The sequence below is a fragment of the Delphinapterus leucas genome, chromosome 6 (assembly GCF_059928025.1).
Source record: "Delphinapterus leucas isolate spDelLeu-1000000601 "Yukka" chromosome 6, BTC_Dleu_Yukka2, whole genome shotgun sequence".
NCBI lineage: Eukaryota > Metazoa > Chordata > Mammalia > Artiodactyla > Monodontidae > Delphinapterus > Delphinapterus leucas.
Window position 1 is genome coordinate 60,702,031 of NC_143134.1, and position 23,147 is coordinate 60,725,177.

Here is a 23,147-nt window from a genome sequence, read left to right on the forward strand (position 1 = left end):
TTTTTTGATTCCAGAGTTTATTCAATTATCCCCCTTTAACAGTTATGTAGTTTCCAGTTTTTACTAGTACAAACAAGCTACAATTAATATTCTTTCATATCTCTCTTTTTGTACATGGGCATAAAATTGTCTTGGAGAGATGTCTAGAAATGGAATTCTGAGTTGAAGGCCATATGCATTTAATACTTTGACATTGCCAGTTTGCCCTCCAGAAAGGCTGTACCAATTTAAATTCTTACCAACAGTGTTTTACTGTTTAAATGTGCAGTTGAGCACCTTTTCACATGCTTGTTCATTTTTATTTCTTGTTTTGTGAATTGTTGTTCGTATACTTCCCTATTTTCATCGGTGTTTTATTATTTTATCATTGATATAGAAGCTCTTTAAATATTCTGTGAGAAAGAAAACTGCAGCCCCTCACAGGCATCAGTTGGGAGCTAGCCTGCACCTAGTACCTTGACCGAGGTTTTCCCAACTTAGTCTCGGAGAACACCACCCTCAGACTGGGTTGTTCTGTGCCTGTGATGGAATGAGATAAAAATATGACCACTCTGGGGACTTCCCTGGTGGCGCAGTGGTTAAGAATCTGCCTGCCAATGCAGGGGACACGGGTTCGAGCCCTGTTCCGGGAAGATCCCACATGCTGTGGAGCAACTAAGCCCGTGCGCCACAACTACTGAAGCCCGCAGGCCTAGAGCCCGTGAGCCACAACTACTGAAGCCCGTGCACCTAGAGCCTGTGCTCCACAACAAGAGAAGCCACCGCACTGAGAAGCCCGCGCACCGCAATGAAGAGTAGCCCCCGCTCGCCACAACTAGAGAAAGCCTGCCCGCAGCAACGAAGACCCAATGCAGCCATAAATAAATAAATGCATAGATAAATAGATAAATTTAATTAAAAAAAGATATGATCGCTCTGTAATCATATCTGAGCTGATGATGTATAGCTCTCTCTGATTACTAAGGGTCTTAAGGAAGGTTAACTCAGAGCACTTATTTCTCCACGGCTAAGGGGGTAGAATTGGCTTGAATTTGTGGTGACTAGGAATTTTACCAAAATCCTATATGTCATAAAATGGCAAGGTCAGGTATGAGCGTTCCTTCTTCTGACAAAATATTCCTTCGATAAAAGCAAAATTTAAAAACATCATCATCAGTTAAAATAAATGTTCGGTTAGTTATTGAATTGAACTCTTACTCTATTAGCAATAAGAAGCTAGATGTAAAACAGGAGGTAGTGTTGTTATCTTAGTTTTCAGTACCATAACGTAAAGATGACTTTGCTGCCACTCCAATGTATTTTCCTCATTTCTACTGCTTCCCTGTAAGAGGCTGTTCAAACAATATCTCTATAATATTTTAACATTCATTTATTTCCAAGAAGATTCTAATTACCCTGGTTATTTCATACCTTTCAAAATATGAACTGCACTACCAGGAAGATTAGAAAAATATTTTCAAGCAAGAGCACATTTGCTTTTGGTCCAAAAAAAAAAAAATTCTCATCTGTTTGCCTATTAAGTATAATTTGCAATGAGAAATCATTAGTTTACATTTTTAGGGGCTGTCATTCTGCCGTATGGCCTTTAAATGAATGCATTTTCTGCATATTGGATTGCATTACTGGACTGTCACATGTTTTTAATGGTATAAAAGAACCTGAGCCAGGTAAAATATTTCCTATGTTCATTTTCAGTGATGTCCTTGGAGACATTTTATATAAACAATTGGCAGATATTGAAAAATGTTTCCCTTTACTTAAGAGTAACAGCAAAAATCTATATTAAATAGAATTGTTCATAGTATCATTTTAAAATATTATATTTATTTCTGTATCTGTAATCCATTATCTTCCAAAAGGATTGGATACCAGTAGGTGCTTAGTAAATACTTGTTAAATGAACGAGTAAATTAATTTTTCAGTAAAAACACAATATACTATATATATATATATATAGAATACTTCGCAGTATAAAAGGCAAAAAGCATTAAATAAAGTGAGAAAAGTGGAAATTTAATCACTAAATTCCAAATGAGGAAAGCTAAGGAAAATGATCTCTAAATGTTGTCTTGAGATCACTAGCAACTGAGGCAAAACACACATATGTAGTTTTGTTGCTGTAAAGAACATTGAATAACCTCACATAATTGCGAATGGTTTTTCATTTTTCCTCATTAGGAAATGATGTATGTTTGGAATGGTTTTCCACTAGTGAGCAAAAGAAAAGATCTTTCTGAAAGTCTGTTGGTGACTGTTGAAAAGGCTGAGGCAGATCTACAGAGTGAAAGTAAGTATGAAAAGTAAGAGCCTGGAAATCTTTACTGTTGCCCCTCTCCCATCCTTTCCCTGTGCACATATGCCCGCGTTAATCTGTGTGCATGATGAGGACAAAAGAGCTTGAGCCGAGGTGTCTGGGTGATTGCAATCAAGATGGAGAAAAGATACCTGATACAACATGGATGAGCCTTGGGGATGTTAGGCTCAGTGAAAGAAGCCAGCTGCAAAAGAAAACAGAGTGAGAGATATAATTTACATAAAATATGGAGGATAGATCAGTCTGTAAAGACAGAAAGCAGATGAGTGGTTGCCTAGGGATGGAGAACTGGGGGTGTGTGAAAGCTAAAGTTTATGGCATTTGTTTTGGGGGTGATGAAAATATTTTAAAATTGATTCTGGTGATGGTTCACACCTCTGTAATATACTCACAGCCAGTGAATTGCATACTTTAAAGGGGTGAATTGTATGTTATGGGAGTTTTATCTTAAGGCTGTTACAAAATAAAAAGATGAAGAAGAGAGTTGAGTTTTAGAGCAGCTCAAGGGAAACGTATACTGGTTTAGTTGGTTGTGATTCTTTCCGTGCCTCATTTTTGCTCTCTAATGACTACTGTGTTTTTACAGACACAGAGAATTGTTTGTTTTCAAGTTGAAATCTTGTCACAATTTGATTTTTTTACTCATTACTTTGGTTGTACTGGAGGTCCCTTTCCAGTGTACTGGAAGCTCTATTTACTGGAAGCAGCTGGCATAGTAGGAGGAAAAGCAGCTGGTCTGGTCTTATAGTTCCAATCCTGCAGCTGTGAGGCTCTGGGAAGCATACCTCATCCCATACCCAGGAGGGCCTCCGATTTCTTTTAAAATGGGTGTGGTGTTGGACCAGATGATACCCAGGGTTTTCTTGCTCTGACATTTTCTAGTTCTCTGTCATAAATAGAGGCTTTAACTTTTGCTAAACAATACCATAAGTGATAGCTTTTGTTGTATTCCTTATCAACCCCCAAATCATTTAGGTATTATTCAAAGATAATGGTCTTATCCTCTGGAATGTTCTAATCACAGAAGTAAAGCAAAAATTGCTAGGAGGATAAACATTGTAAAGGGCATAAAAATTCAAGAATAGCCAGGAAAAATTCTAACAGGTAACTAATTTTTCTTAGCTGGAAGAAAATGGGCACCGAAGGAGTACCGGCTCTATATGCAGTATACTCCCCACGTGGGTGATGAAATGATTGACTGACTCCAGGGATGAGCACCTCATTTGGATTATTTATTTATTTAATTTTTTTGGTAGTATAATTGCTTTACAATGTTGTGTTAGTTTCTGCTGCTCTACAGCAAAATGAATCAGCTATACATATATATATATCCCCTCTTTTTTGGTTTTCCTTCCCATTTAGGTTACCACAGAGCACTGAATAGAGTTCCCTGTGCTACACAGTACATCGTTTTTTACTTCAACCACAGTATGGGGCTGAAATGTTTAATGACATTTCTCTTTACAATTACTTTAAAAAAATTAAACACGTAATTACATTTGATAGATGTGTTACCGAGTCCAAGCTCACTCTGCTCGCCACACGACAGGCCAATGAATCAGAGACGAGGTGCTGAGGCAAGGAATATGACTTTATTCGGAAAGCCAGCAGACCGAGAAGATGGCAGACTAGTGTCTCTGAAAAACCATCTTATCGGGGTCTGGATACCAGTTTCTTTTATAGAATCAGAGAGGGAGAGGTGGTGAGGAAGTCAAGTAAAAGGGCCACCAGTTTTGCAAAACTCCTGGAATGACCAGCCTGGGGATGTGTTAGTTTCTTTTTTCTTGCAGCCAGTCACAGGTGGGCAGGGTTCCCTGAGGCAGGCCATTATGTATGATTATAATAACAAAAGCAACGAAAAGCAAAGGTTAAAGTCAAAGGAACAGATCCAATGGGGAGTCCGTTTTAGCTCTTCCCTGTTACACATGTAGGTGAAAAAAGTCACCCATGTTTTTCCTGCTATGCACAATTAATTTAGAATTTCTGTGTATACCATCCTAGCTTTATTTTTTATTATTTTTAAAAAATTTATTTATTTTATTTATTTTGTTTTTGGCTGCGTTGGGTCTTCGTTGCTGCGCGCAGGCTTTCTCTAGTTACGGTGGTGGATTCTTAACCACTATGCCACCAGGGAAGCCCCATCCTAGCTTTATTTTTATAGTTACAATCATAGTGTACCTGGACATACTCTAGCCTAGTTTTTTTCATTTATTATATCGTAAACTTTTTTTTCCCATTGAGATATAATTGACATATAATACTATATTAATTTCAGGTGTATAGCATAATGATTTGATATTTGTATACATTGTAAGATGATCACCACAGTAAGTCTAGTTAATATCTGTCACCGTACATCGTTACAAAATTTTTTTTCTTGTCTTCAGCACTTTTAAGATCTACTCTCTCAGCAACTTTCAAATATGCAATACAGTATTAACTACAGTCACCATGCTGTATACTACATCTCCGTGACTTGACTTATTTTATAAGTGGGAGTTTGTACCTTTTGACCTCTTCATATATTTCACCCACCCCTCAACCCCTCGCCCCTGGCAACCAATCTGTTACCTGTATCTATGAGGTTTTTTCCTTTTTTTTTTTTAGATTTCACATAGAAGTGAGATCATATGGTGTTTGTCTTTCTCTGTCTGACTTTTGTTCACTTAGCATAATATCCTCAAGGTCCTTCCTGTTGCAAATGGCAAAATTTGATTCTTTCTTATGGCCGAATGTTCTATTATATATATATAACACATTTTCTTTATCCATTCATCCATTGATGGACACTTAGGTTGTTTCCATGCTTGGCTGTTGTAATAATGCTGCAATGAACATGAGCGTGTATATATCTTTTCAAGTTAGTATTTGTTTTTCAGATAAATATGCAGAAGTGGGATTGCTGGATCATATGGTAGTTTATCATAAATGTTTTAACTGTTGCTAAGTAACCCTTATAATAATTTCAAAAGCTTCATGGCATTCCATGGAGATAATATATCATAATTTAATCAACTCTTTCAGAATTGTTGGGCATTTAGGCTGCCTTCCATATTTAAAATAATTGTAGCTTTAGATTCCCACCAATAAGGAGAAGAAATAGAAAAGAATGAAAGCTGAATCAGTGGGCTTATCTGCTAACAAGCTCAAGGTTTCAGGCTGGATAGATAAAGAATGAAATGGAACTAAGAGCAATGCTGTTCTGAGGCCACAGACCACCACCCTCCCCACCTCCCCATTAGCCTTCTTGCAAATACAAGCAGGTGATCACAGGGATACCAGGTGAGTGGAATATTCTACTCCACTCTTGAAAAACAGTAGTACGAAAAGCTCATCTGTTGATGAAGGGCGAGTATGTCATGTTCCCATATTAAAGGCATCATTTTAAATAAAAGAATGATGGTTTCCTTTCCCTTCTTTTTCCTTCCCCTTTTACAGAAAAGTTATAATACTTCAGCTCATTTTGATCTGGAGGTTAGGTAGAGTAGCCAAAATATTGAGGTATTCATCTTCATGGACTGATAATTCCCTTTGATTTCTGGGCACCAGGGAAACAAGTGGATGAGAAGGCTCAAGAAACTGGGACCCAAAGGAGGAACTCAAAGTTTGTACTATTTAACAAAGAACCAAAACAACGTATGTATAAGTACAGACTATATGGACATTTCAGACTTTCTTTGTCTGTGTCCTAGATGTTCCATCACTAACATATTTTCTGCATAGCTTCTACTAATATAGAGTTATGATAAACCTCCTTACATTTTTTACAATTCTTTAAAATTTTTAATTGTAGAAAAATGCACATAATATAAAATTTACCATATTAACCATTTTTTAAACTGTATGGTACAGTAGTGCTAAGTATATTCACTTGGTTGTGCAACCAGTTTTGAGAACTTTTTCATACCCATTAAACAATAACTCCCCATTTCCCCCTCCCCACAGCTGTGGGCAATCACCATTCTACTTTTTGTTACTATGAATTTGACTATTCTAGAGACTTCGTGTTAGTGGAATCACACAGTATTTTTCTTTTTGTGGCTGCCTTATTTCCCTTATCCTAATGTCCACCAGGTACATCCATGTTGTAGCACATGTCCGAATTGCCTTCCTTTTCAAGGCTGCATAATATTCCCTTGGATGTTTATACCACAGTCTGTTTATCTGTTCATCCATCAATGCATATTTGGTTGCTTCCACTTTTGACAACTGTGAATAATAAATACTTCTATGAATATGGGTATGCAAATATTGTTTTGAGACCCTGCTTCCAGTTCCTTTAGATATATGCCCTAAAGTGCAATTGCTGGATCATACGGCATTTCTATTTTTAATTTTTTGAGGAATTGTCATCCTGTTTTCTCTAGTGGCTGCACCATTGTACATTCCTACCAACAATGCACAGGGTTTCAATTTCTCTACATCCTTGCCAATGCTTGTAATTTTCTATTTTTTTAAAAATTTGTTTTGTTTGTTGGTTGGTTGGTTGGTAATAGCCATCCTAATGGGTGTGAGGTGATTTTATTTTTACTCTTTTTAATATGGAATAATTTCAAAAAGGAAGAATACTTACTTTGATTTGAGTGGAAACTCAACATAGAGCCCCATCATTTTGAAATGTAATTTAGATGAAACTCCATAAATGTTTACTTCAAAAAATGAGATTTCACAAAATGTACTTCAGTAAAATGTATTTGGGCTTTTGAACAAATTTACTAGTGTTTATTTTTGTCAAATCAATTTGGCCACTCTTCATTAATTTGTTCCTTTGAACACTCTTAGATTTTCCATACTAGGTATAGCATTGTGACAGGCAGAGAAAGCATTGTTCCTGTCATTAAGGGAATTATCTGTGATTAAACCCCACATATTCACAAATCAGATGGAAAAATGAATATGTTTTAAAATAAGTGGGTATGTGAAAACTGGGAGGTAAAGAAAAACCTCTTTTTATTAAGTTAAAACATTTGTAGGGTATTTTTCCCCCAGAAAAGCAGCCTAGCTTGCTTCTTCTGTTTTACTACAAAGATAAGGATTTTGGTGCAGTAGAATAAATTCTATTGTTTGAAAGTCTATCCTTTGTAGTATAGACTATTACGTACCACCAGGGAGTAAGGGCTTTGTATACAGTCGTACCTCAGTTTCTGCGTGGAATCGGTTCCAGGACCCACTGTGGATACCAAAATCCTTGGATGCCCAGGTTCCATAGTCCACCCTCTGTATCTGCAGTTTCCGCATCTGTGGATTCAGTCAACCATGGGTCCTAAATGTAGCTCCAATCTGGTTGGTTGAATTTGCGGATGTGAAACCCTCGGATACAGAGCACCCACACTGTTAAGAAGTCTTGAGGGACTGTTGAGTTTTCCTCTATTTAAGCAGGCTCTTCATCCCTTCCCTCTAAATTTATTTTTCCCCTACATTGCTGGGGGAAAAAAATTAAAGGAGTAATATGTGTATCAGACTACACATGTAAAATGCAGTAGAGTTTTAGACAATCAGACTGTTCTCTCCATCCATTCCTTTCTCTTTTAATGACATATTGAGATGATAGACTTTGAGAGATACTTAAGCAGGACTGGTGGGGGAGAAGAGCTCAGACAGACAGACACATTGTACTTTGTACAAACTTGTCTTTGTATGTCTTCCTGCTGGGTAAAAAAAAAAACCAAACAAACAAAAAACTGGTTTCTTTTCTGAACATCACTTTTGCTAGATGTTGCACATGAAATTTATGATGATCTCTTCTAGGTCCACGGTTTTACGCAAGATGGTTACCTGATTCTATACCCCTACCCCCTTAGGATCTTTTAGTAATTAAGCTCTTATCCTTCAGAGTGAGGGGAAAAAATCCACAACTGGAGAATGGAGTGAAGTGGTAAAGCTGAGGTGACTTCAGCCTCCACTAAACACCTCCTTCCCCCCTACCCACCCTCGCCACATACACATTATTAGGAAATGAATGTATTTTGGCTTCTCATACCTTTGTTAAGTGTCTCTAAAGTAAAAGATGGTAGAGGATATAATTGGTGTTCTCCTTGGACGATGCCACAGTTATGAAAGGCTGGTCAGAGATACAAAAGGAGGAATACTATTTAAAGACAGAAAAGAACTTGGTAGTGTGCCTGGAGTCAGTATTTGCTATTAATTCCAATAGTGCTTCACTCAAAATCTGACTAAATTCCACATGTAGCCAGAAGTTGATTCAGTAGTTCTACTTTAACTATTTGTTATAACTAATTTGCTTGGTGAACTTATGTAGCAAGCATAATAAAAGTTACATAAAAGGGAAAGTGTTACTTTATGGCTTTTCACCTCTAAATCCATTTTCACATTTTTCCTTTGGTGCATATCAGCTAGCTTCTGAAATGTTCAATGTACATATTTTGTAGCTTGGGCTTCAAATTTCCTTTTCCCTAAGCCTACCCTCTGTTTTAAGTTCAGCAGATCTTTTGTGATGCAAGTGTGCTTTGGCAGCATTATCGTGTAATTTTCTTGGGGTGTAAGATGGAAACCATGTGTTGAAATGTCCATCCATGAACTCTCCCATGAGTCTCCCATGAGGTTGATAGTCATGATAAAGCCTTCACATTTTAAGGGAAAATAATCATCTGACAGGTAGCGGTCTGAGGAAATAATGGTTTTGCTTTCTAAGGTTTTTGGAGGAACATGGTATTTTTGAATCCATTTTCCATATCCCTAAGTCATGATCTAAATAAAAGTTGTGTGTTTTAATGGTACTTCAACTTTCCATGGTGTTCCTCAGCAAAATTGTCCTTCACTGAGCACCAAAACGGTGAGATAAGACAAACTGTCATAAAATGTGACACAGAACTCAATAGAATGCACAAAAGTGATACTAAAACTTAACATCCAGTATGGACCGTAAGGGTTTGGTTCTAGGCCTGGAAAGATATTACTTCTTGAATGGATATTTCAATGAGCATCCATGATTAGAAGCATAAATAGATTTTTTTGAGGCAGAGGGGGAATGGATTTTAATAGGGAAGGTAACGTGGCATTGACATTTGTGATTTTCTTAGTGAATAACCTGTCAGGTCTTGGAAGTGAGAGGTGAATATCAGCTATTTTCAGCACCTAGAAGTGACCTCCTCTGAGTTGGTTAAGTAGCATCCTTAGCCTCCCACAGACAAGCGGTTTACTGATTAAAACACCAGCATGTGTTAATGGTGATTTCTGACGTTTATACTGAAAGCAAGGGTATTTCAGTATGAGGGACTCTTAGAGCCTCGTTAGTTTGGTTTACTGCCCCTTCCCACCTGTGTTGTCACAGCGTGAAATGTATAAATTATCGGTCTGTCTTGGAGTGATTTGTTAGCTGCACTTAACTTGCAAAAAAAAAAAAAAACACCCCCCAAATTCAAAAGTGATAGATGTGAAATGGCAACCTTTGTCAGATAGATGTCACACGTGATACGGTTCCTTCTGTTAATATATGTTAGCCTTGGGCTGTAGAAGGTAACGAGTCATTTTCAAAAGGAAAAAAGTCCTGAAAGAAAATCTTCCTCATTAGCCTCACGCAGTTAGAAGTTTGTGGGGATTTTAAGGAGCCTTGCACACCTCAGAACCATTTTGTCTAATTTTATGACATAATTTCTGCCCCAAAAGCACATAACCTGGGAGAACTGATAAGTTGTAAACATAATGATCTGGAGAGGGTGTGCTCCTTCCTGAATTTTTAATGGGGAGAAGGCCATCTGCTTCTCCATATGGAAGCATTACCCTCTTCTACACGAAGCCAGCACAGCTAGGGACCAGAACCACAGGAAGAGGCAGCGTGCGACCTCCTCACCGCTTTACCTTTCACAGAACTAATAAAGCTCTTGCTTTATTTACAGTTCAAACTTCCTATAATTATACCTAAGGTCACATAACTCAGAGTATGAGCACCCCAAAAAAATTTTAAGTGGCTAGAGTGAACCCCTTAATAAAATGGTGTATGAATGTAGTTAGTATTCTTTTCATTTGAAATATTTTCATTGTATTTTATTTAGTGAGGCATAACAAATGCTAAACATATTCTCCTTATTTTTATTTTTATTTTTTTATTTTTTTATTTATTTATTTTTAAACATCTTTATTGGGGTATAATTGCTTTACAATGGTGTGTTAGTTTCTGCTTTATAACAAAGTGAATCAGTTATACATATACATATGTTCCCATATGTCTTCCCTCTTGCGTCTCCCTCCCTCCCACTCTCCCTATCCCACCCCTCCAGGCTGTCACAAAGCACCGAGCTAATATCCCTGTGCCTTGCGGCTGCTTCCCCCAGCTATCTACCTTACTACGTTTGTTAGTGTGTATATGTCCATGACTCTCTCTCGCCCTGTCAAAGCTCACCCTTCCCCCTCCCCATATCCTCAAGTCCGTTCTCCAGTAGGTCTGCGTCTTTATTCCTGTCTTACCCCTAGGTTCTTCATGACATTTTTTTTTCCCCTTAAATTCCATATATATGTGTTAGCATACGGTATTTGTCTTTTTCTTTCTGACTTACTTCACTCTGTATGACAGACTCTAGGTCTATCCATCTCATTACAAATAGCTCAATTTCATTTCTTTTTAAGGCTGAGTAATATTCCATTGTATATATGTGCCACATCTTCTTTATCCATTCATCCGATGATGGGCACTTAGGTTGTTTCCATCTCCGGGCTATTGTAAATAGAGCTGCAATGAACATTTTGGTACATGACTCTTTTTGAATTTTGGTTTTCTCAGGGTATATGCCCAGTAGTGGGATTGCTGGGTCATATGGTAATTCTATTTGTAGTTTTTTAAGGAACCTCCATACTGTTCTCCATAGTGGCTGTATCAATTTACATTCCCACCAGCAGTGCAAGAGTGTTCCCTTTTCTCCACACCCTCTCCAGCATTTATTGTTTCTAGATTTTTTGATGATGGCCATTCTGACTGGTGTGAGATGATATCTCATTGTAGTTTTGATTTGCATTTCTCTAATGATTAATGATGTTGAGCATTCTTTCATGTGTTTGTTGGCATTCTGTATATGTTCTTTGGAGAAATGTCTATTTAGGTCTTCTGCCCATTTTTGGATTGGGTTGTTTGTTTTTTTGTTATTGAGCTGCATGAGCTGCTTGTAAATTTTGGAGATTAATCCTTTGTCAGTTGCTTCATTTGCAAATATTTTCTCCCATTCTGAGGGTTGTCTTTTGGTCTTGATTATGGTGTCCTTTGCTGTGCAAAAGCTTTGAAGTTTCATTAGGTCCCATTTGTTTATTTTTGTTTTTATTTCCATTACTCTAGGAGGTGGGTCAGAAAGGATCTTGCTGTGATTTATGTCATAGAGTGTTCTGCCTATGTTTTCCTCTAAGAGTTTGATAGTTTCTGGCCTTACATTTAGGTCTTTAATCCATTTTGAGCTTATTTTTGTGTATGGTGTTAGGGAGTGATCTAATCTCATACTTTTACATGTACCTGTCCAGTTTTCCCAGCACCATTTATTGAAGAGGCTGTCCTTTCTCCACTGTACATTCCTGCCACCTTTATCAAAGATAAGGTGTCCATATGTGCGTGGGTTTATCTCTGGGCTTTCTATCCTGTTCCACTGATCAATCTTTCTGTTTTTGTGCCAGTACCATACTGTCTTGATTACTGTAGCTTTGTAGTATAGTCTGAAGTCAGGGAGCCTGATTCCTCCAGCTCCTTTTTTCGTTCTCAAGATTGCTTTGGCTATTCGGGGTCTTTTGTGTTTCCATACAAATTGCGAAATTTTTTTTTCTAGTTCTGTGAAAAATGCCAGTGGTAGTTTGATAGGGATTGCATTGAATCTGTAGATTGCTTTGGGTAGTAGAGTCATTTTCACAATGTTGATTCTTCCCATCCAAGAACATGGTATATCTCTCCATCTATTTGTATCATCTTTAATTTCTTTCATCAGTGTCTTATAATTTTCTGCATACAGGTCTTTCGTCTCCTTAGGTAGGTTTATTCCTAGATATTTTATTCTTTTTGTTGCAGTGGTAAATGGGAGTGTTTTCTTGATTTCACTTTCAGATTTTTCATCATTAGTATATAGGAATGCCAGAGATTTCTGTGCATTAACTTTGTATCCTGCTACTTTACCAAATTCATTGATTAGCTCTAGTAGTTTTCTGGTAGCATCTTTAGGATTCTCTATGTATAGTATCATGTCATCTGCAAACAGTGACAGCTTTACTTCTTCTTTTCCGATTTGGATTCCTTTTATTTCCTTTTCTTCTCTGATTGCTGTGGCTAAAACTTCCAAAACTATGTTGAATAAGAGTGGTGAGAGTGGGCAACCTTGTCTTGTTCCTGATCTTAGTGGAAATGCTTTCAGTTTTTCACCATTGAGGATGATGTTTGCTGTGGGCTTGTCATATATGGCCTTTATTATGTTGAGGAAAGTTCCCTCTATGCCTACTTTCTGCAGGGTTTTTATCATAAATGGGTGTTGAATTTTGTTGAAAGCTTTCTCTGCATCTATTGAGATGATCATATGGTTTTTCTCCTTCAATTTGTTAATATGGTTTATCACATTGATAGATTTGCGTATATTGAAGAATCCTTGCATTCCTGGAATAAACCCCACTTGATCATGGTGTGTGATCCTTTTAATGTGCTGTTGGATTCTGTTTGCTAGTATTTTGTTGAGGATTTTTGCATCTATGTTCATCAGTGATATTGGCCTGTAGTTTTCTTTCTTTGTGACATCCTTGTCTGGTTTTGGTATCAAGGTGATGGTGGCCTCGTAGAAGGAATTTGGGAGTGTTCCTCCCTCTGCTATATTTTGGAAGAGTTTGAGAAGGATAGGTGTTAGCTCTTCTCTAAACGTTTGATAGAATTCACCTGTGAAGCCATCTGGTCCTGGGCTTTTGTTTGTTGGAAGATTTTTAATCACAGTTTCAATTTCAGTGCTTGTGATTGGTCTGTTCATATTTTCTATTTCTTCCTGATTCAGTCTTGGCAGGTTGTGCATTTCTAAGAATTTGTCCATTTCTTCCAGATTGTCCATTTTATTGGCATAGAGTTGCTTGTAGTAATCTCTCATGATTTTTTTTATTTCTGCAGTGTCAGTTGTTACTTCTCCTTTTTCATTTCTAATTCTATTGATTTGAGTCTTCTCCCTTTTTTTCTTGATGAGTCTGGCTAGTGGTTTATCTATTTTGTTTATCTTCTCAAAGAACCAGCTTTTAGTTTTATTGATCTTTGCTATCGTTTCCTTCATTTCTTTTTCATTTATTTCTGATCTGATTTTTATGATTTCTTTCCTTCTGCTAGCTTTGGGTTTTTTTTGTTCTTCTTTCTCTAATTGCTTGAGGTGCAAGGTTAGGTTGTTTATTCGAGATGTTTCCTGCTTCTTAACGTGGGTTTGTATTGCTATAAACTTCCCCCTTAGAACTGCTTTTGCTGCATCCCATAGGTTTTGGGTCGTTGTGTCTCCATTGTCATTTGTTTCTAGGTATTTTTTTATTTCCTCTTTGATTTCTTCAGTGATCACTTCATTATTAAGTAGTGTATTGTTTAGCCTCCACGTGTTTGTATTTTTTACAGATCTTTTCCTGTAATTGATATCTAGTCTCATGGCGTTGTGGTCAGAAAAGATACTTGATACAATTTCAATTTTCTTAAATTTACCAAGGCTTGATTTGTGACCCAAGATATGATCTATCCTGGAGAATGTTCCATGAGCACTTGAGAAAAATGTGTATTCTGTTGTTTTTGGATGGAGTGTCCTATAAATATCAATTAAGTCCATCTTGTTTAATGTATCATTTAAAGCTTGTGTTTCCTTATTTATTTTCATTTTGGATGATCTGTCCATGGGTGAAAGTGGGGTGTTAAAGTCCCCTACTATGAATGTGTTACTGTCGATCTCCCCTTTTATGGCTGTTAGTATTTGCCTTATGTATTGAGTTGCTCCTATGTTGGGTGCATAAATATTTACAATTGTTATATCTTCTTCTTGGATCGATCCCTTGATCATTATGTAGTGTCCTTCTTTGTCTCTTGTAATAGTCCTTATTTTAAAGTCTATTTTGTCTGATATGAGAATTGCTACTCCAGCTTTCTTTTGGTTTCCATTTGCATGGAATATCTTTTTCCATCCCCTTACTTTCAGTCTGTATGTGTCTCTAGGTCTGAAGTGGGTCTCTTATAGACAGCATATATAAGGGTCTTGTTTTTGTATCCATTCAGCCAATCTGTGTCTTTTGGTGGGAGCATTTAGTCCATTTACATTTAAGGTAATTATCGATATGTATGTTCCTATTCCCATTTTCTATATTGTTTTGGGTTCGTTATTATAGGTCTTTTCCTTCTCTTGTGTTCCTTGTCTAGAGAAGTTCCTTTAGCATTTGTTGTAAAGCTGGTTTGGTGGTGCTAAACTCTCTCAGCTTTTGCTTGTCTGTAAAGGTTTTAATTTCTCCATCAAATCTGAATGAGATCCTTGCTGAGTAGTCTTGGTTGCAGGTTTTTCTCCTTCATCACTTTCAGTATGTCCTGCCACTCCCTTCTGGCTTGTAGGGTTTCTGCTGAGAGATCAGCTGTTAACCTTATGGGGATTCCCTTGTGTGTTATTTGTTGTTTTTCCCTTGCTGCTTTTAATATGCTTTCTTTGTATTTAATTTCTGACAGTTTGATTAATATGTGTCTTGGCGTATTTCTCCTTGTATTTATCCTGTATGGGACTCTCTGTGCTTCCTGGACTTGATTAACTATTTCCTTTCCCATATTAGGGAAGTTTTCAACTATAATCTCTTCAAATATTTTCTCAGTCCCTTTCTTTTTCTCTTCTTCTTCTGGAACCCCTATAATTCGAATGTTGGTGCGTTTAATGTTGTCCCAGAGGTCTCTGAGACTGTCCTCAGTTCTTTTCATTCTTTTTTCTTTATTCTGCTCTGCAGTAGTTATTTCCACTATTTTATCTTCCAGGTCACTTATCCGTTCTTCTGCCTCAGTTATTCTGTTATTGATCCCATCTAGAGTACTTTTAATTTCATTTATTGCGTTGTTCATCATTGCTTGTTTCATCTTTATTTCTTCTAGGTCCTTGTTAACTGTTTCTTGCATTTTGTCCATTCTACTTCCAAGATTTCGGATCATCCTTACTATCATTATTCTGAATTCTTTTTCAGGTAGACTGCCTATTTCCTCTTCATTTGTTAGGTCTGGTGCATTTTTATCTTGCTCCTTCATCTGCTGTGTGTTTTTCTGTCTTCTCTTTTTGCTTATCTTACTGTGTTTGGGGTCTCCTTTTTGCAGGCTGCACGTTCGTAGTTCCCGTTGTTTTTGATGTCTGTCCCCAGTGGCTGAGGTTGGTTGAGTGCGTTGTGTAGGCTTCCTGGTGGAGGGGACTAGTGCCTGTGTTGTGGTGGATGAGGCTGGATCTTGTCTCTCTAGTGGGCAGGTTCACGTCTGGTGGTGTGTTTTGGGGTGTCTGTGGCCTTATTATGATTTTAGGCAGCCTCTCTGCTAATGGGTGGGGTTGTGTTCCTGTTTTGCTAGTTGTTTGGCATAGGTTGTCTAGCACTGTGGCTTGCTGGTCGTTGAGTGAAGCTGGGTGCTGGTGTTAAGATGGAGGTCACTGGGAGATTTCCACCATTTAATATTATGTGGAGCTGGAAGGTCTCTTGTTGACCAGTGTCCTGAAGTTGGCTCTCCTACCTCAGAGGCAGAGCCCTGACTCCTGGCTGGAGCACCAAGAGCCTTTCATCCACACGGCTCAGAATAAAAGGGAGAAAAAGTAGAGAGAATTAGTAGAAGTATGAGGAAAGAAAGAAGGAAAGGAGGAAAGGAAGGAAGGAAGAAAGAAGCAAAGAAGGAAAGAAAGGAGGGAGGGAGGGAGGAAGGAAGGAAGGAAGGAGGGAAAGAAGGGAAAAAGAAAGAAAGAAGATACAGTAAAAATAAAATAAAGTATAATATAGTTATTGAATTAAAAAATATTTAGGAAAAAAAAAAAAGGGACGGATAGAACCTTAGGACAAATGTTGGAAGCAAAGCTATACAGAGAAAATCTTACACAGAAGCATACACATACACCTTCACAAAAAGAGGTAAAGGGGGAAAAATCACAAATCTTGCTCTCAGAGACCACCTCCTCAATTTGGGGTGATTCGTTGTCTAAAGGAGGGAAGGACGGAAGGAAAGAAAGAAAGAAAGAACGAAGGTAAAGTATAATAAAGTTATTACAATTAAAATTAATTATTGAGAAAAAAATTTTTTTAAAAAACCGTGGACGGATAGAGCCCTAGGACAAATGGTGGAAGCAAGACTATACAGACAAGATCTCACACATAAGCATACACGTACACATTCAGAAAAAGAGGAAAAGGGAAAAAAAATCATAGATCTCGCTCCTAAATTCCACCTCTTCAATTTGGGATCATTCCTTGTCTATTCAGGTATTCCACAGATGCAGGGTATATCAAGTTGATTGTGGAGCTTTAATCCGCTGCTTCTGAGGCTGCTGGGAGAGATTTCCCTTTCTCTTCTTTGTTCTCACAGCTCACAGGAGCTCAGCTTTGGATTTGGCCCTGCCTCTGCGTGTAGGTCGCTGGAGGGCGTCTGTTTTTTGCTCAGACAGGACAGGGTTAAAGGGGCCGCTGATTCGGGGGCTCTGGCTCACTCAGGCCGGGGGTTGGGGGGGGGAAGGAGGGGCACTGTGTGCGGGGCGGGCCTGCGGCGTCAGAGGCGGCGTGACGTTGCGGCAGAGGCCGGCGTGACGTTGCTCCAGCCTGAGGCCCGCCGTGCGTTCTCCCGGGGAAGTTGTTCCTGGTTCCCGGGAACCTGGCAGTGGCGGGCTGCACAGGCTCCGCGGAAGAGGGGTGTGGAGAGTGACCTGTGCTCGCACACAGGCCCCTTGGTGGCAGCAGCAGCAGCCTTAGCGTCTCCCGCCCGTCTCTGGGGTCCGCGCTTTTAGCCGCGGCTCGCGCCCGTCTCTGGGGTTCGCGCTTTTAGCCGCGGCTCGCGCCCGTCTCTGGGGTTCGCGCTTTTAGCCGCGGCTCGCGCCCGTCTCTGGGGTTCGCGCTTTTAGCCGCGGCTCGCGCCCGTCTCTGGAGTTCCTTTAAGCAGCGCTCTTAAACCCCTCTCCTCGCGCACCAGGAAACAAAGAGGGAAGAAAAAGTCTCTTGCCTCTTCGGCAGGTGAAGGCTTTTCCCCGAACTCCCTCCGGCTAGCCGTGGTGCACTAACCCCTTCAGGCTATGTTCAAGCCGCCAACCCCAGTCCTCTCCCTGCGGTCAGTCCAAAACCGAAACCCGAGCCTCAGCTCGCAGCCCCGCCCGCCCCGGCGGGTGAGCAGACAAGCCTCTCGGGCTAGTGAGTGCCGGTCGGCACCGATCCTCTGTGTGGGAATCTCTCCGCTTTGCCCTCCGCACCAGTCGCTGTGCACTCCTCCGCGGTCCTGAAGCTCCCCCCTCCGCCTCCCGCCGTCCCCGCCCGCGGAGGGGCTTCCTAGTGTGCGGAAACTTTTCCTCCTTCACAGCTCCCTCCCACTGGTGCAGGTTCCGTCCTTATTCTTTTGTCTCTGTTTTTTCTTTTTTTCTTTTGCCCTACCCAGGTACGTGGGGAGTTTCTTGCCTTTTGGGAGGTCTGAGGTCTTCTGCCAGCCTTCAGTAGGTGTTCTGTAAGAGTTGTTCCACGTGTAGATGTATTTCTGGTGTATCCGTGGGGAGGAAGGCGATCTCCGCGTCTTACTCTTCCGCCATCTTCAAGGTCCCCCCTCTCCTTATTTTTAAATGGTCCCTCTGAAACCTAAGAGCTGTTAGTGCTACCTCTTAAATAGGATTTTTACAAGTATTTTTCTTTCTGTGTGTGAATTGTATGTTTGTTTTGCTTTAAGACTCCAGCGACTACTCTGTAGATGATGAATGCTTAGTGAAGTTGCTGAAAGGATGCTGCCTGAAGAACTTACAGCGGCCTTTGCAAGCGGAATTGTGTTTCAATCACGTTGTCCAAAGGTAAAAGCGGACAATGAAACCAACTTAAGTGCAAATTGTGGTTTCTGGGGAATCGCCGTGAGAAAGTGATGCTTTTATCTCCCGTTGCTAACCTTTTACTTGGTGTTACCAGAAAGAGAATCCAGTAATGTTTTCTTTATTCTTTGAGAAAAAAATTATAACCTAAGTGGAACGTGGTGTTATGCCTTTCTACCTGGTGTTCAGAGGTGACTTACAAAAGCTAAATTTACAGCCAGGCTGACATGTGTCTGTCTAAATTCTGGCAGCAATGTACAGAACATCTGATACTTTTTTGATTCATACATTTGTCTGTCATTCATTTATTCCACAGATATTTGAGTACCTATTATGTGCCAGAGACTGTGATCCTGAATCCTAGGGATTCAAAGTTGAGTAGAAAGACTCGCCATCATTGTAATGATAATGTGACAGGAAAGAACGACTGTGATGAATACTAAAACTGCTTCTCTTTTGGCAAGGGGTATTTTTCTGTAGATGAATGAGTTTTAACCCCCCAAGAGCATTGATCATGATGTCCTGCTCTTTCGCTAATTAGAGAGTTGAGTCAAGGTTCTGATGCCTGACCCTCTTCTCTACATCTGGAGTCACAAATGCAATTACAGGGGCCAGACAAGTAACCTTACTGAACAATGGCAGGAATAGGGATTAGTGGGCACTGCAGATTAGGGAGATTGTGTGTTCTCTCTAAAGAATGCAGCCACTCCTGAGCTCTAATTGATTATTGCTCTGGACAGTGTGGGCCCAGTAGCAATAATCCCTACAATTTTTTTTTTTTTTTTTTTTTTTTGGCTGTGTTGGGTCTTCGCAGGCTTTCTCTAGTTGCAGCGAGTGGGGGCTACTCTTCGTGGCAGTCCACGAGCTTCTCACTGTGGTGGCTTCTCTTGTTGCGGAGCACAGGCTCTAGGTGTGAGGGCTTCAGTAGTTGTAGCGTGTGGGCTCAGTAGTTGTGACACACGGGCTTAGTTGCTCCGCGGCATGTGGGATCTTCCCGGACCAGGGATCGAACCTGTGTCCCCTGCATTGGCAGGCAGATTCTTAATGACTGTGCCACCAGGGAAGTCCCTACAATTTTTCATGGAAAGCCTGGAATCTGAATTTTGTATAACATCTCCAGATTTTTAAATCTTGGCTCAAGTTTTTGGAAACCATTGTGTAAGCCAAATAGATCACAGCCATAGACTGCCGGTTGACGTTTTTTGTTCCATATCATATACCTTTCCATCCATAGCTACTGATCTGCCTCTTTCTGACTATATATTATGAGAATGTAGGAGGACCGGTGTCCTTCTAAGAAGCTGAAAGAGACAATATCTATTTCCCAAATAAGTAATATACAGGCTTTAGTAAACATGTTAAAGAAGTATCCGTTGAGTTCTCTTTTATTGGTGTTTTTATTAGGATCAAAAGGATGACCCATTTGGGCTATTTGTTGTATTTTTTGAATCTCATAGTGAATTGCTTGCCGATGTATTTTATAGTTTTGGATTGTCAGTTCACCTTCAGTGGGGTTTTATCTTGAGGCTCCTATGAGGCTAGGATTGAGGAATAGTCTCTCTCTAAAGTGATTTTGCTTTTATTTCTGCCAGATGCCCAAAAGGCTTTTCCAGGCCAGGGCCACCTTCATGTTAATTTCATTGCTTAGAAGTTCTTGGATCATTTGGGCCACATAAATTTGAATTGCAGATTCATGTGAGGGCAGGCCTATTGGTTATTAATTTCCTAAGGGATGTGTTTTTTCCCACCCCCCCTCACCTAGACCTCAGGCCAAGGAGCCAACTGCCCCTGTCTTCCTCCTATGCTGCAAGTGGGTTTTTCTCATCTGCCCTTTCTCTGGTGGAGCAGAGCCCCAGCTTTATGTAGAGTCTCAGCCCAGGCTCTACATACTATGTGGACCCAAGGCCTCACCTCCTGTGTGGACATTGAGACACAAAGCCCTGGCTGATTCAGACTGAAACAGACCTAGGGGTGCTTTGGCATCATGCACACACTTAGAGTTCTGGTTTTGTTTTGCTTTCAGTTTGAGAGTTTTCCTTATGTCCTTGTGAGCTGAGCTCTGCATTTTAAAGGGTGTTGCTCTTATTTTTTTGAGTGCTTCTAGATGTTTTGTAGTCAGAGAATTTTCATAATACTGCTGAAAACCAAAGTGTTGACCACTTCTTTCTTGACATTTTGAAGCATTATAAGACAGCAGTGCAAAGAGAGTTCAACCTCAGTGAGAAATAAGTGGCATCGTTTTCTGAGTGGAGTCATTTCCTGAACACATTCATGTTCAGGAGGGATGATCTTATCCTTTCTAGGGTTAATCTTTGAAGATCTGCATGCGTTTGTATACCTGAAGGTCAGTAACCAATCATCAGTGCTGGATTTATATTAAGGAATAAAATAAAAGAGTAATATAAGGAATTCCCTGGCGGTCCAGTGGTTAGGACTCCGTGCTTCCACTGCAGGGGGCATGGGTTCAATCCCTGGTCGGGGAACTAAGATCCTGCATGTCAGAGCTTGGCCAAAAAAAAAAAAAAAAAAGTAAAAAAGAAAAAAAAGAGTAATATATTAAAAGCATACTATTTATTGCCATGGTTTATTAGGTTCTTTAACTATATAATGACAGCTTTTCTCTGATAATAGTCTTAGTGCTGTAGCTGTTTTCTTAAGAATGGGGAAAAATACATATATGTTGGAAAAGAATGATATGTTCCTTGTTCTTTTAAGACTTAATTGCTTTTCATTTGCTCTTTTAGTGAAAAGCTACTGAAGTATGACCACTACCTAGTGCCATTTACTCTGTTTGAGTTGGCATTTTTGTATAAAAACCAAGGGGAAATTGACAAGGCCATAAAGGTCCTAGAAACTGCAAGGTAAGTGATAACGGCAGCTTCTCTTTGATTGCTATGGAGTCAGGAATGTCAATACAATTTTAACAACAGCAGTAACTTGATACACTTAAAATGAACACATTAATGAAAAATTAGTCACAATTTTACACTTGCTAATTTATGCTTAGTTTCTGCCTGTGGCTTTTGCTGGAATTGTGCTGTTTCCAACCCTTTTTTTTTTTTTTTTTTTTTTGCGGTACACGTGCCTCTCACTGTTGCGGCCTCTCCCGTTGCGGAGCACAGGCTCAGCGGCCATGGCTCACGGGCCCAGCTGCTCCGTGGCGTGTGGGATCTTCCCGGACTGGAGCACGAACCCATATCCCCTGCATTGGCAGGCAGACTCTCAACCACTGCACCACCAGGGAAGCCCTCCAACCCTCTTAATGCCTGACCCTGTGGCTGTTTACACATGTTGTGATTTTGGGGACCTACATGACAGATTTCTGGCCTATCCTCTTCTATATCAGGGGTCAGCAAACTTTTTCTGTAAAGGGCCAATTAGTAAGTATTTTTGGCTTTACAGTATAAGGTCTCCATTGCAACTACTCAATTGTATTAAAAGCAGCCATAGAAGACAATATGTAAATAAATGGGTGTGCCCAGATTTGGCCATAATTTTTGTCATAGTTTGCCGATCCTTGGTGTGTTCCACCATCTCTCTTATTTCCTTAAAGAGCCATTGATTTGAAGAAGCCCTTTGAATCTTCTCCTCTTTCTTCTTTCTGACTACTGTGGCAGTTTCAAAGCATTTTATCAATTCTGCTGTCCAGTGGCTCTCAGACCTCCTGTGATCATGGCTCACTTACTGGAGGCACAAACCCTGTGGTCTGCTTGCTTTGAACACTACTTGCCATGGAGAAAGAATGCCATGATAGCTGTAGGCCATAAATAGCTTGCTGATTCACTAGTTTGTTCATTTACTCAAATTCAGGAGAGCATTCACTGAGTACCTATTATGTGCTAGACACTAGAAAAGGTTCTAGATAGACAACTGTGCATAAACAGGCAATGTTTCTACCTTCTAAGTTGAGGGCTATTGGTAAATAAACAAATAAGAAGAGTAGCAATGGTATGTGCTTTGCTGAGATTTACGATATGATACAGGGTACTCGAGTGCTACTTTAGATTGAGTTGATTCTGGAAGGTTTCCTTGAGGTGGTATGTAGTTGAGATTAGCATAATTAAAGCCAGTCCTGAGAAGACCAGTCACCAGAGGACTGCATGAGGAGCATTCTTGGCTGGGGGGTGGAGTGGGGAGGGTGTTGAGCCACGAGGTTGATAATGCTTCTTGAATGAAATGGGGAATACTTAGAGGATAAGGATTGAGGAGAGAGAGAGAGAAAAAAAAAAACTTACTCCTGTTTGGACTGTGATATTTTGAGGTGCCTATAGGTATTCATGTGGAGATGGTGAGTTGGCAGTCATATATACCAGCATGGAGTCCAGTGTAAAGGTCAAGGCCAAATGTAGATATTTCAAAGTCACCAGAACAGAGACAGTGATATTTAAAGCTGTGGTGCTTGATGAGGTCATTTGGGGAAAGTTATACAGCTAGAGAAGGAGATCCAGCATAGAGCCTTGGGATATGCCATCATTTTAGAGATTAAACAAGAAGATTAAGAAGTGGCCAGTGAGTTAGGAGGACATCCGGGAAAGCCAAGTGAACAAAATGTTTCAAAAGAAGAGAGTGGTCAGTTGTGAAGAGTGCTGCCAAGAGGTCAATCAAGGTGAGACCAGAGAAGTGGCTGCTGAACTTGGCAGCATGATCGTTGGTGACTTTGACAAGCAAGGTGAGAAAGTGGAGTTTGCTACTCCAGGCAACTCTTTCAGGATATTTGGCTGTGAATAAAGCATAGTAATGGGGCAGAAGCTTTGGAGGCACAGTGGAGCCAAGAGAGGTTTCATTATCTTTTTTTTTTAAGCCGAGGATATGAGAGAAAGTCACTTTTAAAGTTAATTTGTTGAGAGTGAGTATGACTCCTA

The 23,147-nt window shown here is 39.8% G+C and overlaps 1 protein-coding gene across 7 annotated transcripts in view; it reads left to right on the forward strand.

The window, feature by feature from the left end:
- Positions 1 to 23,147, forward strand: part of TTC39B (tetratricopeptide repeat domain 39B) — a 157,316-nt gene that overhangs the window by 118,041 nt on the left and 16,128 nt on the right. For 5 of the 7 annotated variants that reach the window (XM_089913211.1, XM_089913209.1, XM_089913210.1 and 2 more), the window contains 4 exons: positions 2,179 to 2,287; positions 5,864 to 5,950; positions 18,153 to 18,270; positions 21,030 to 21,146. In XM_089913211.1, coding sequence (XP_089769337.1) covers positions 2,179 to 2,287; positions 5,864 to 5,950; positions 18,153 to 18,270; positions 21,030 to 21,146 — 431 coding nt within the window. The other 2 variants (XM_089913212.1, XM_089913208.1) reach the window with 2 other exon arrangements.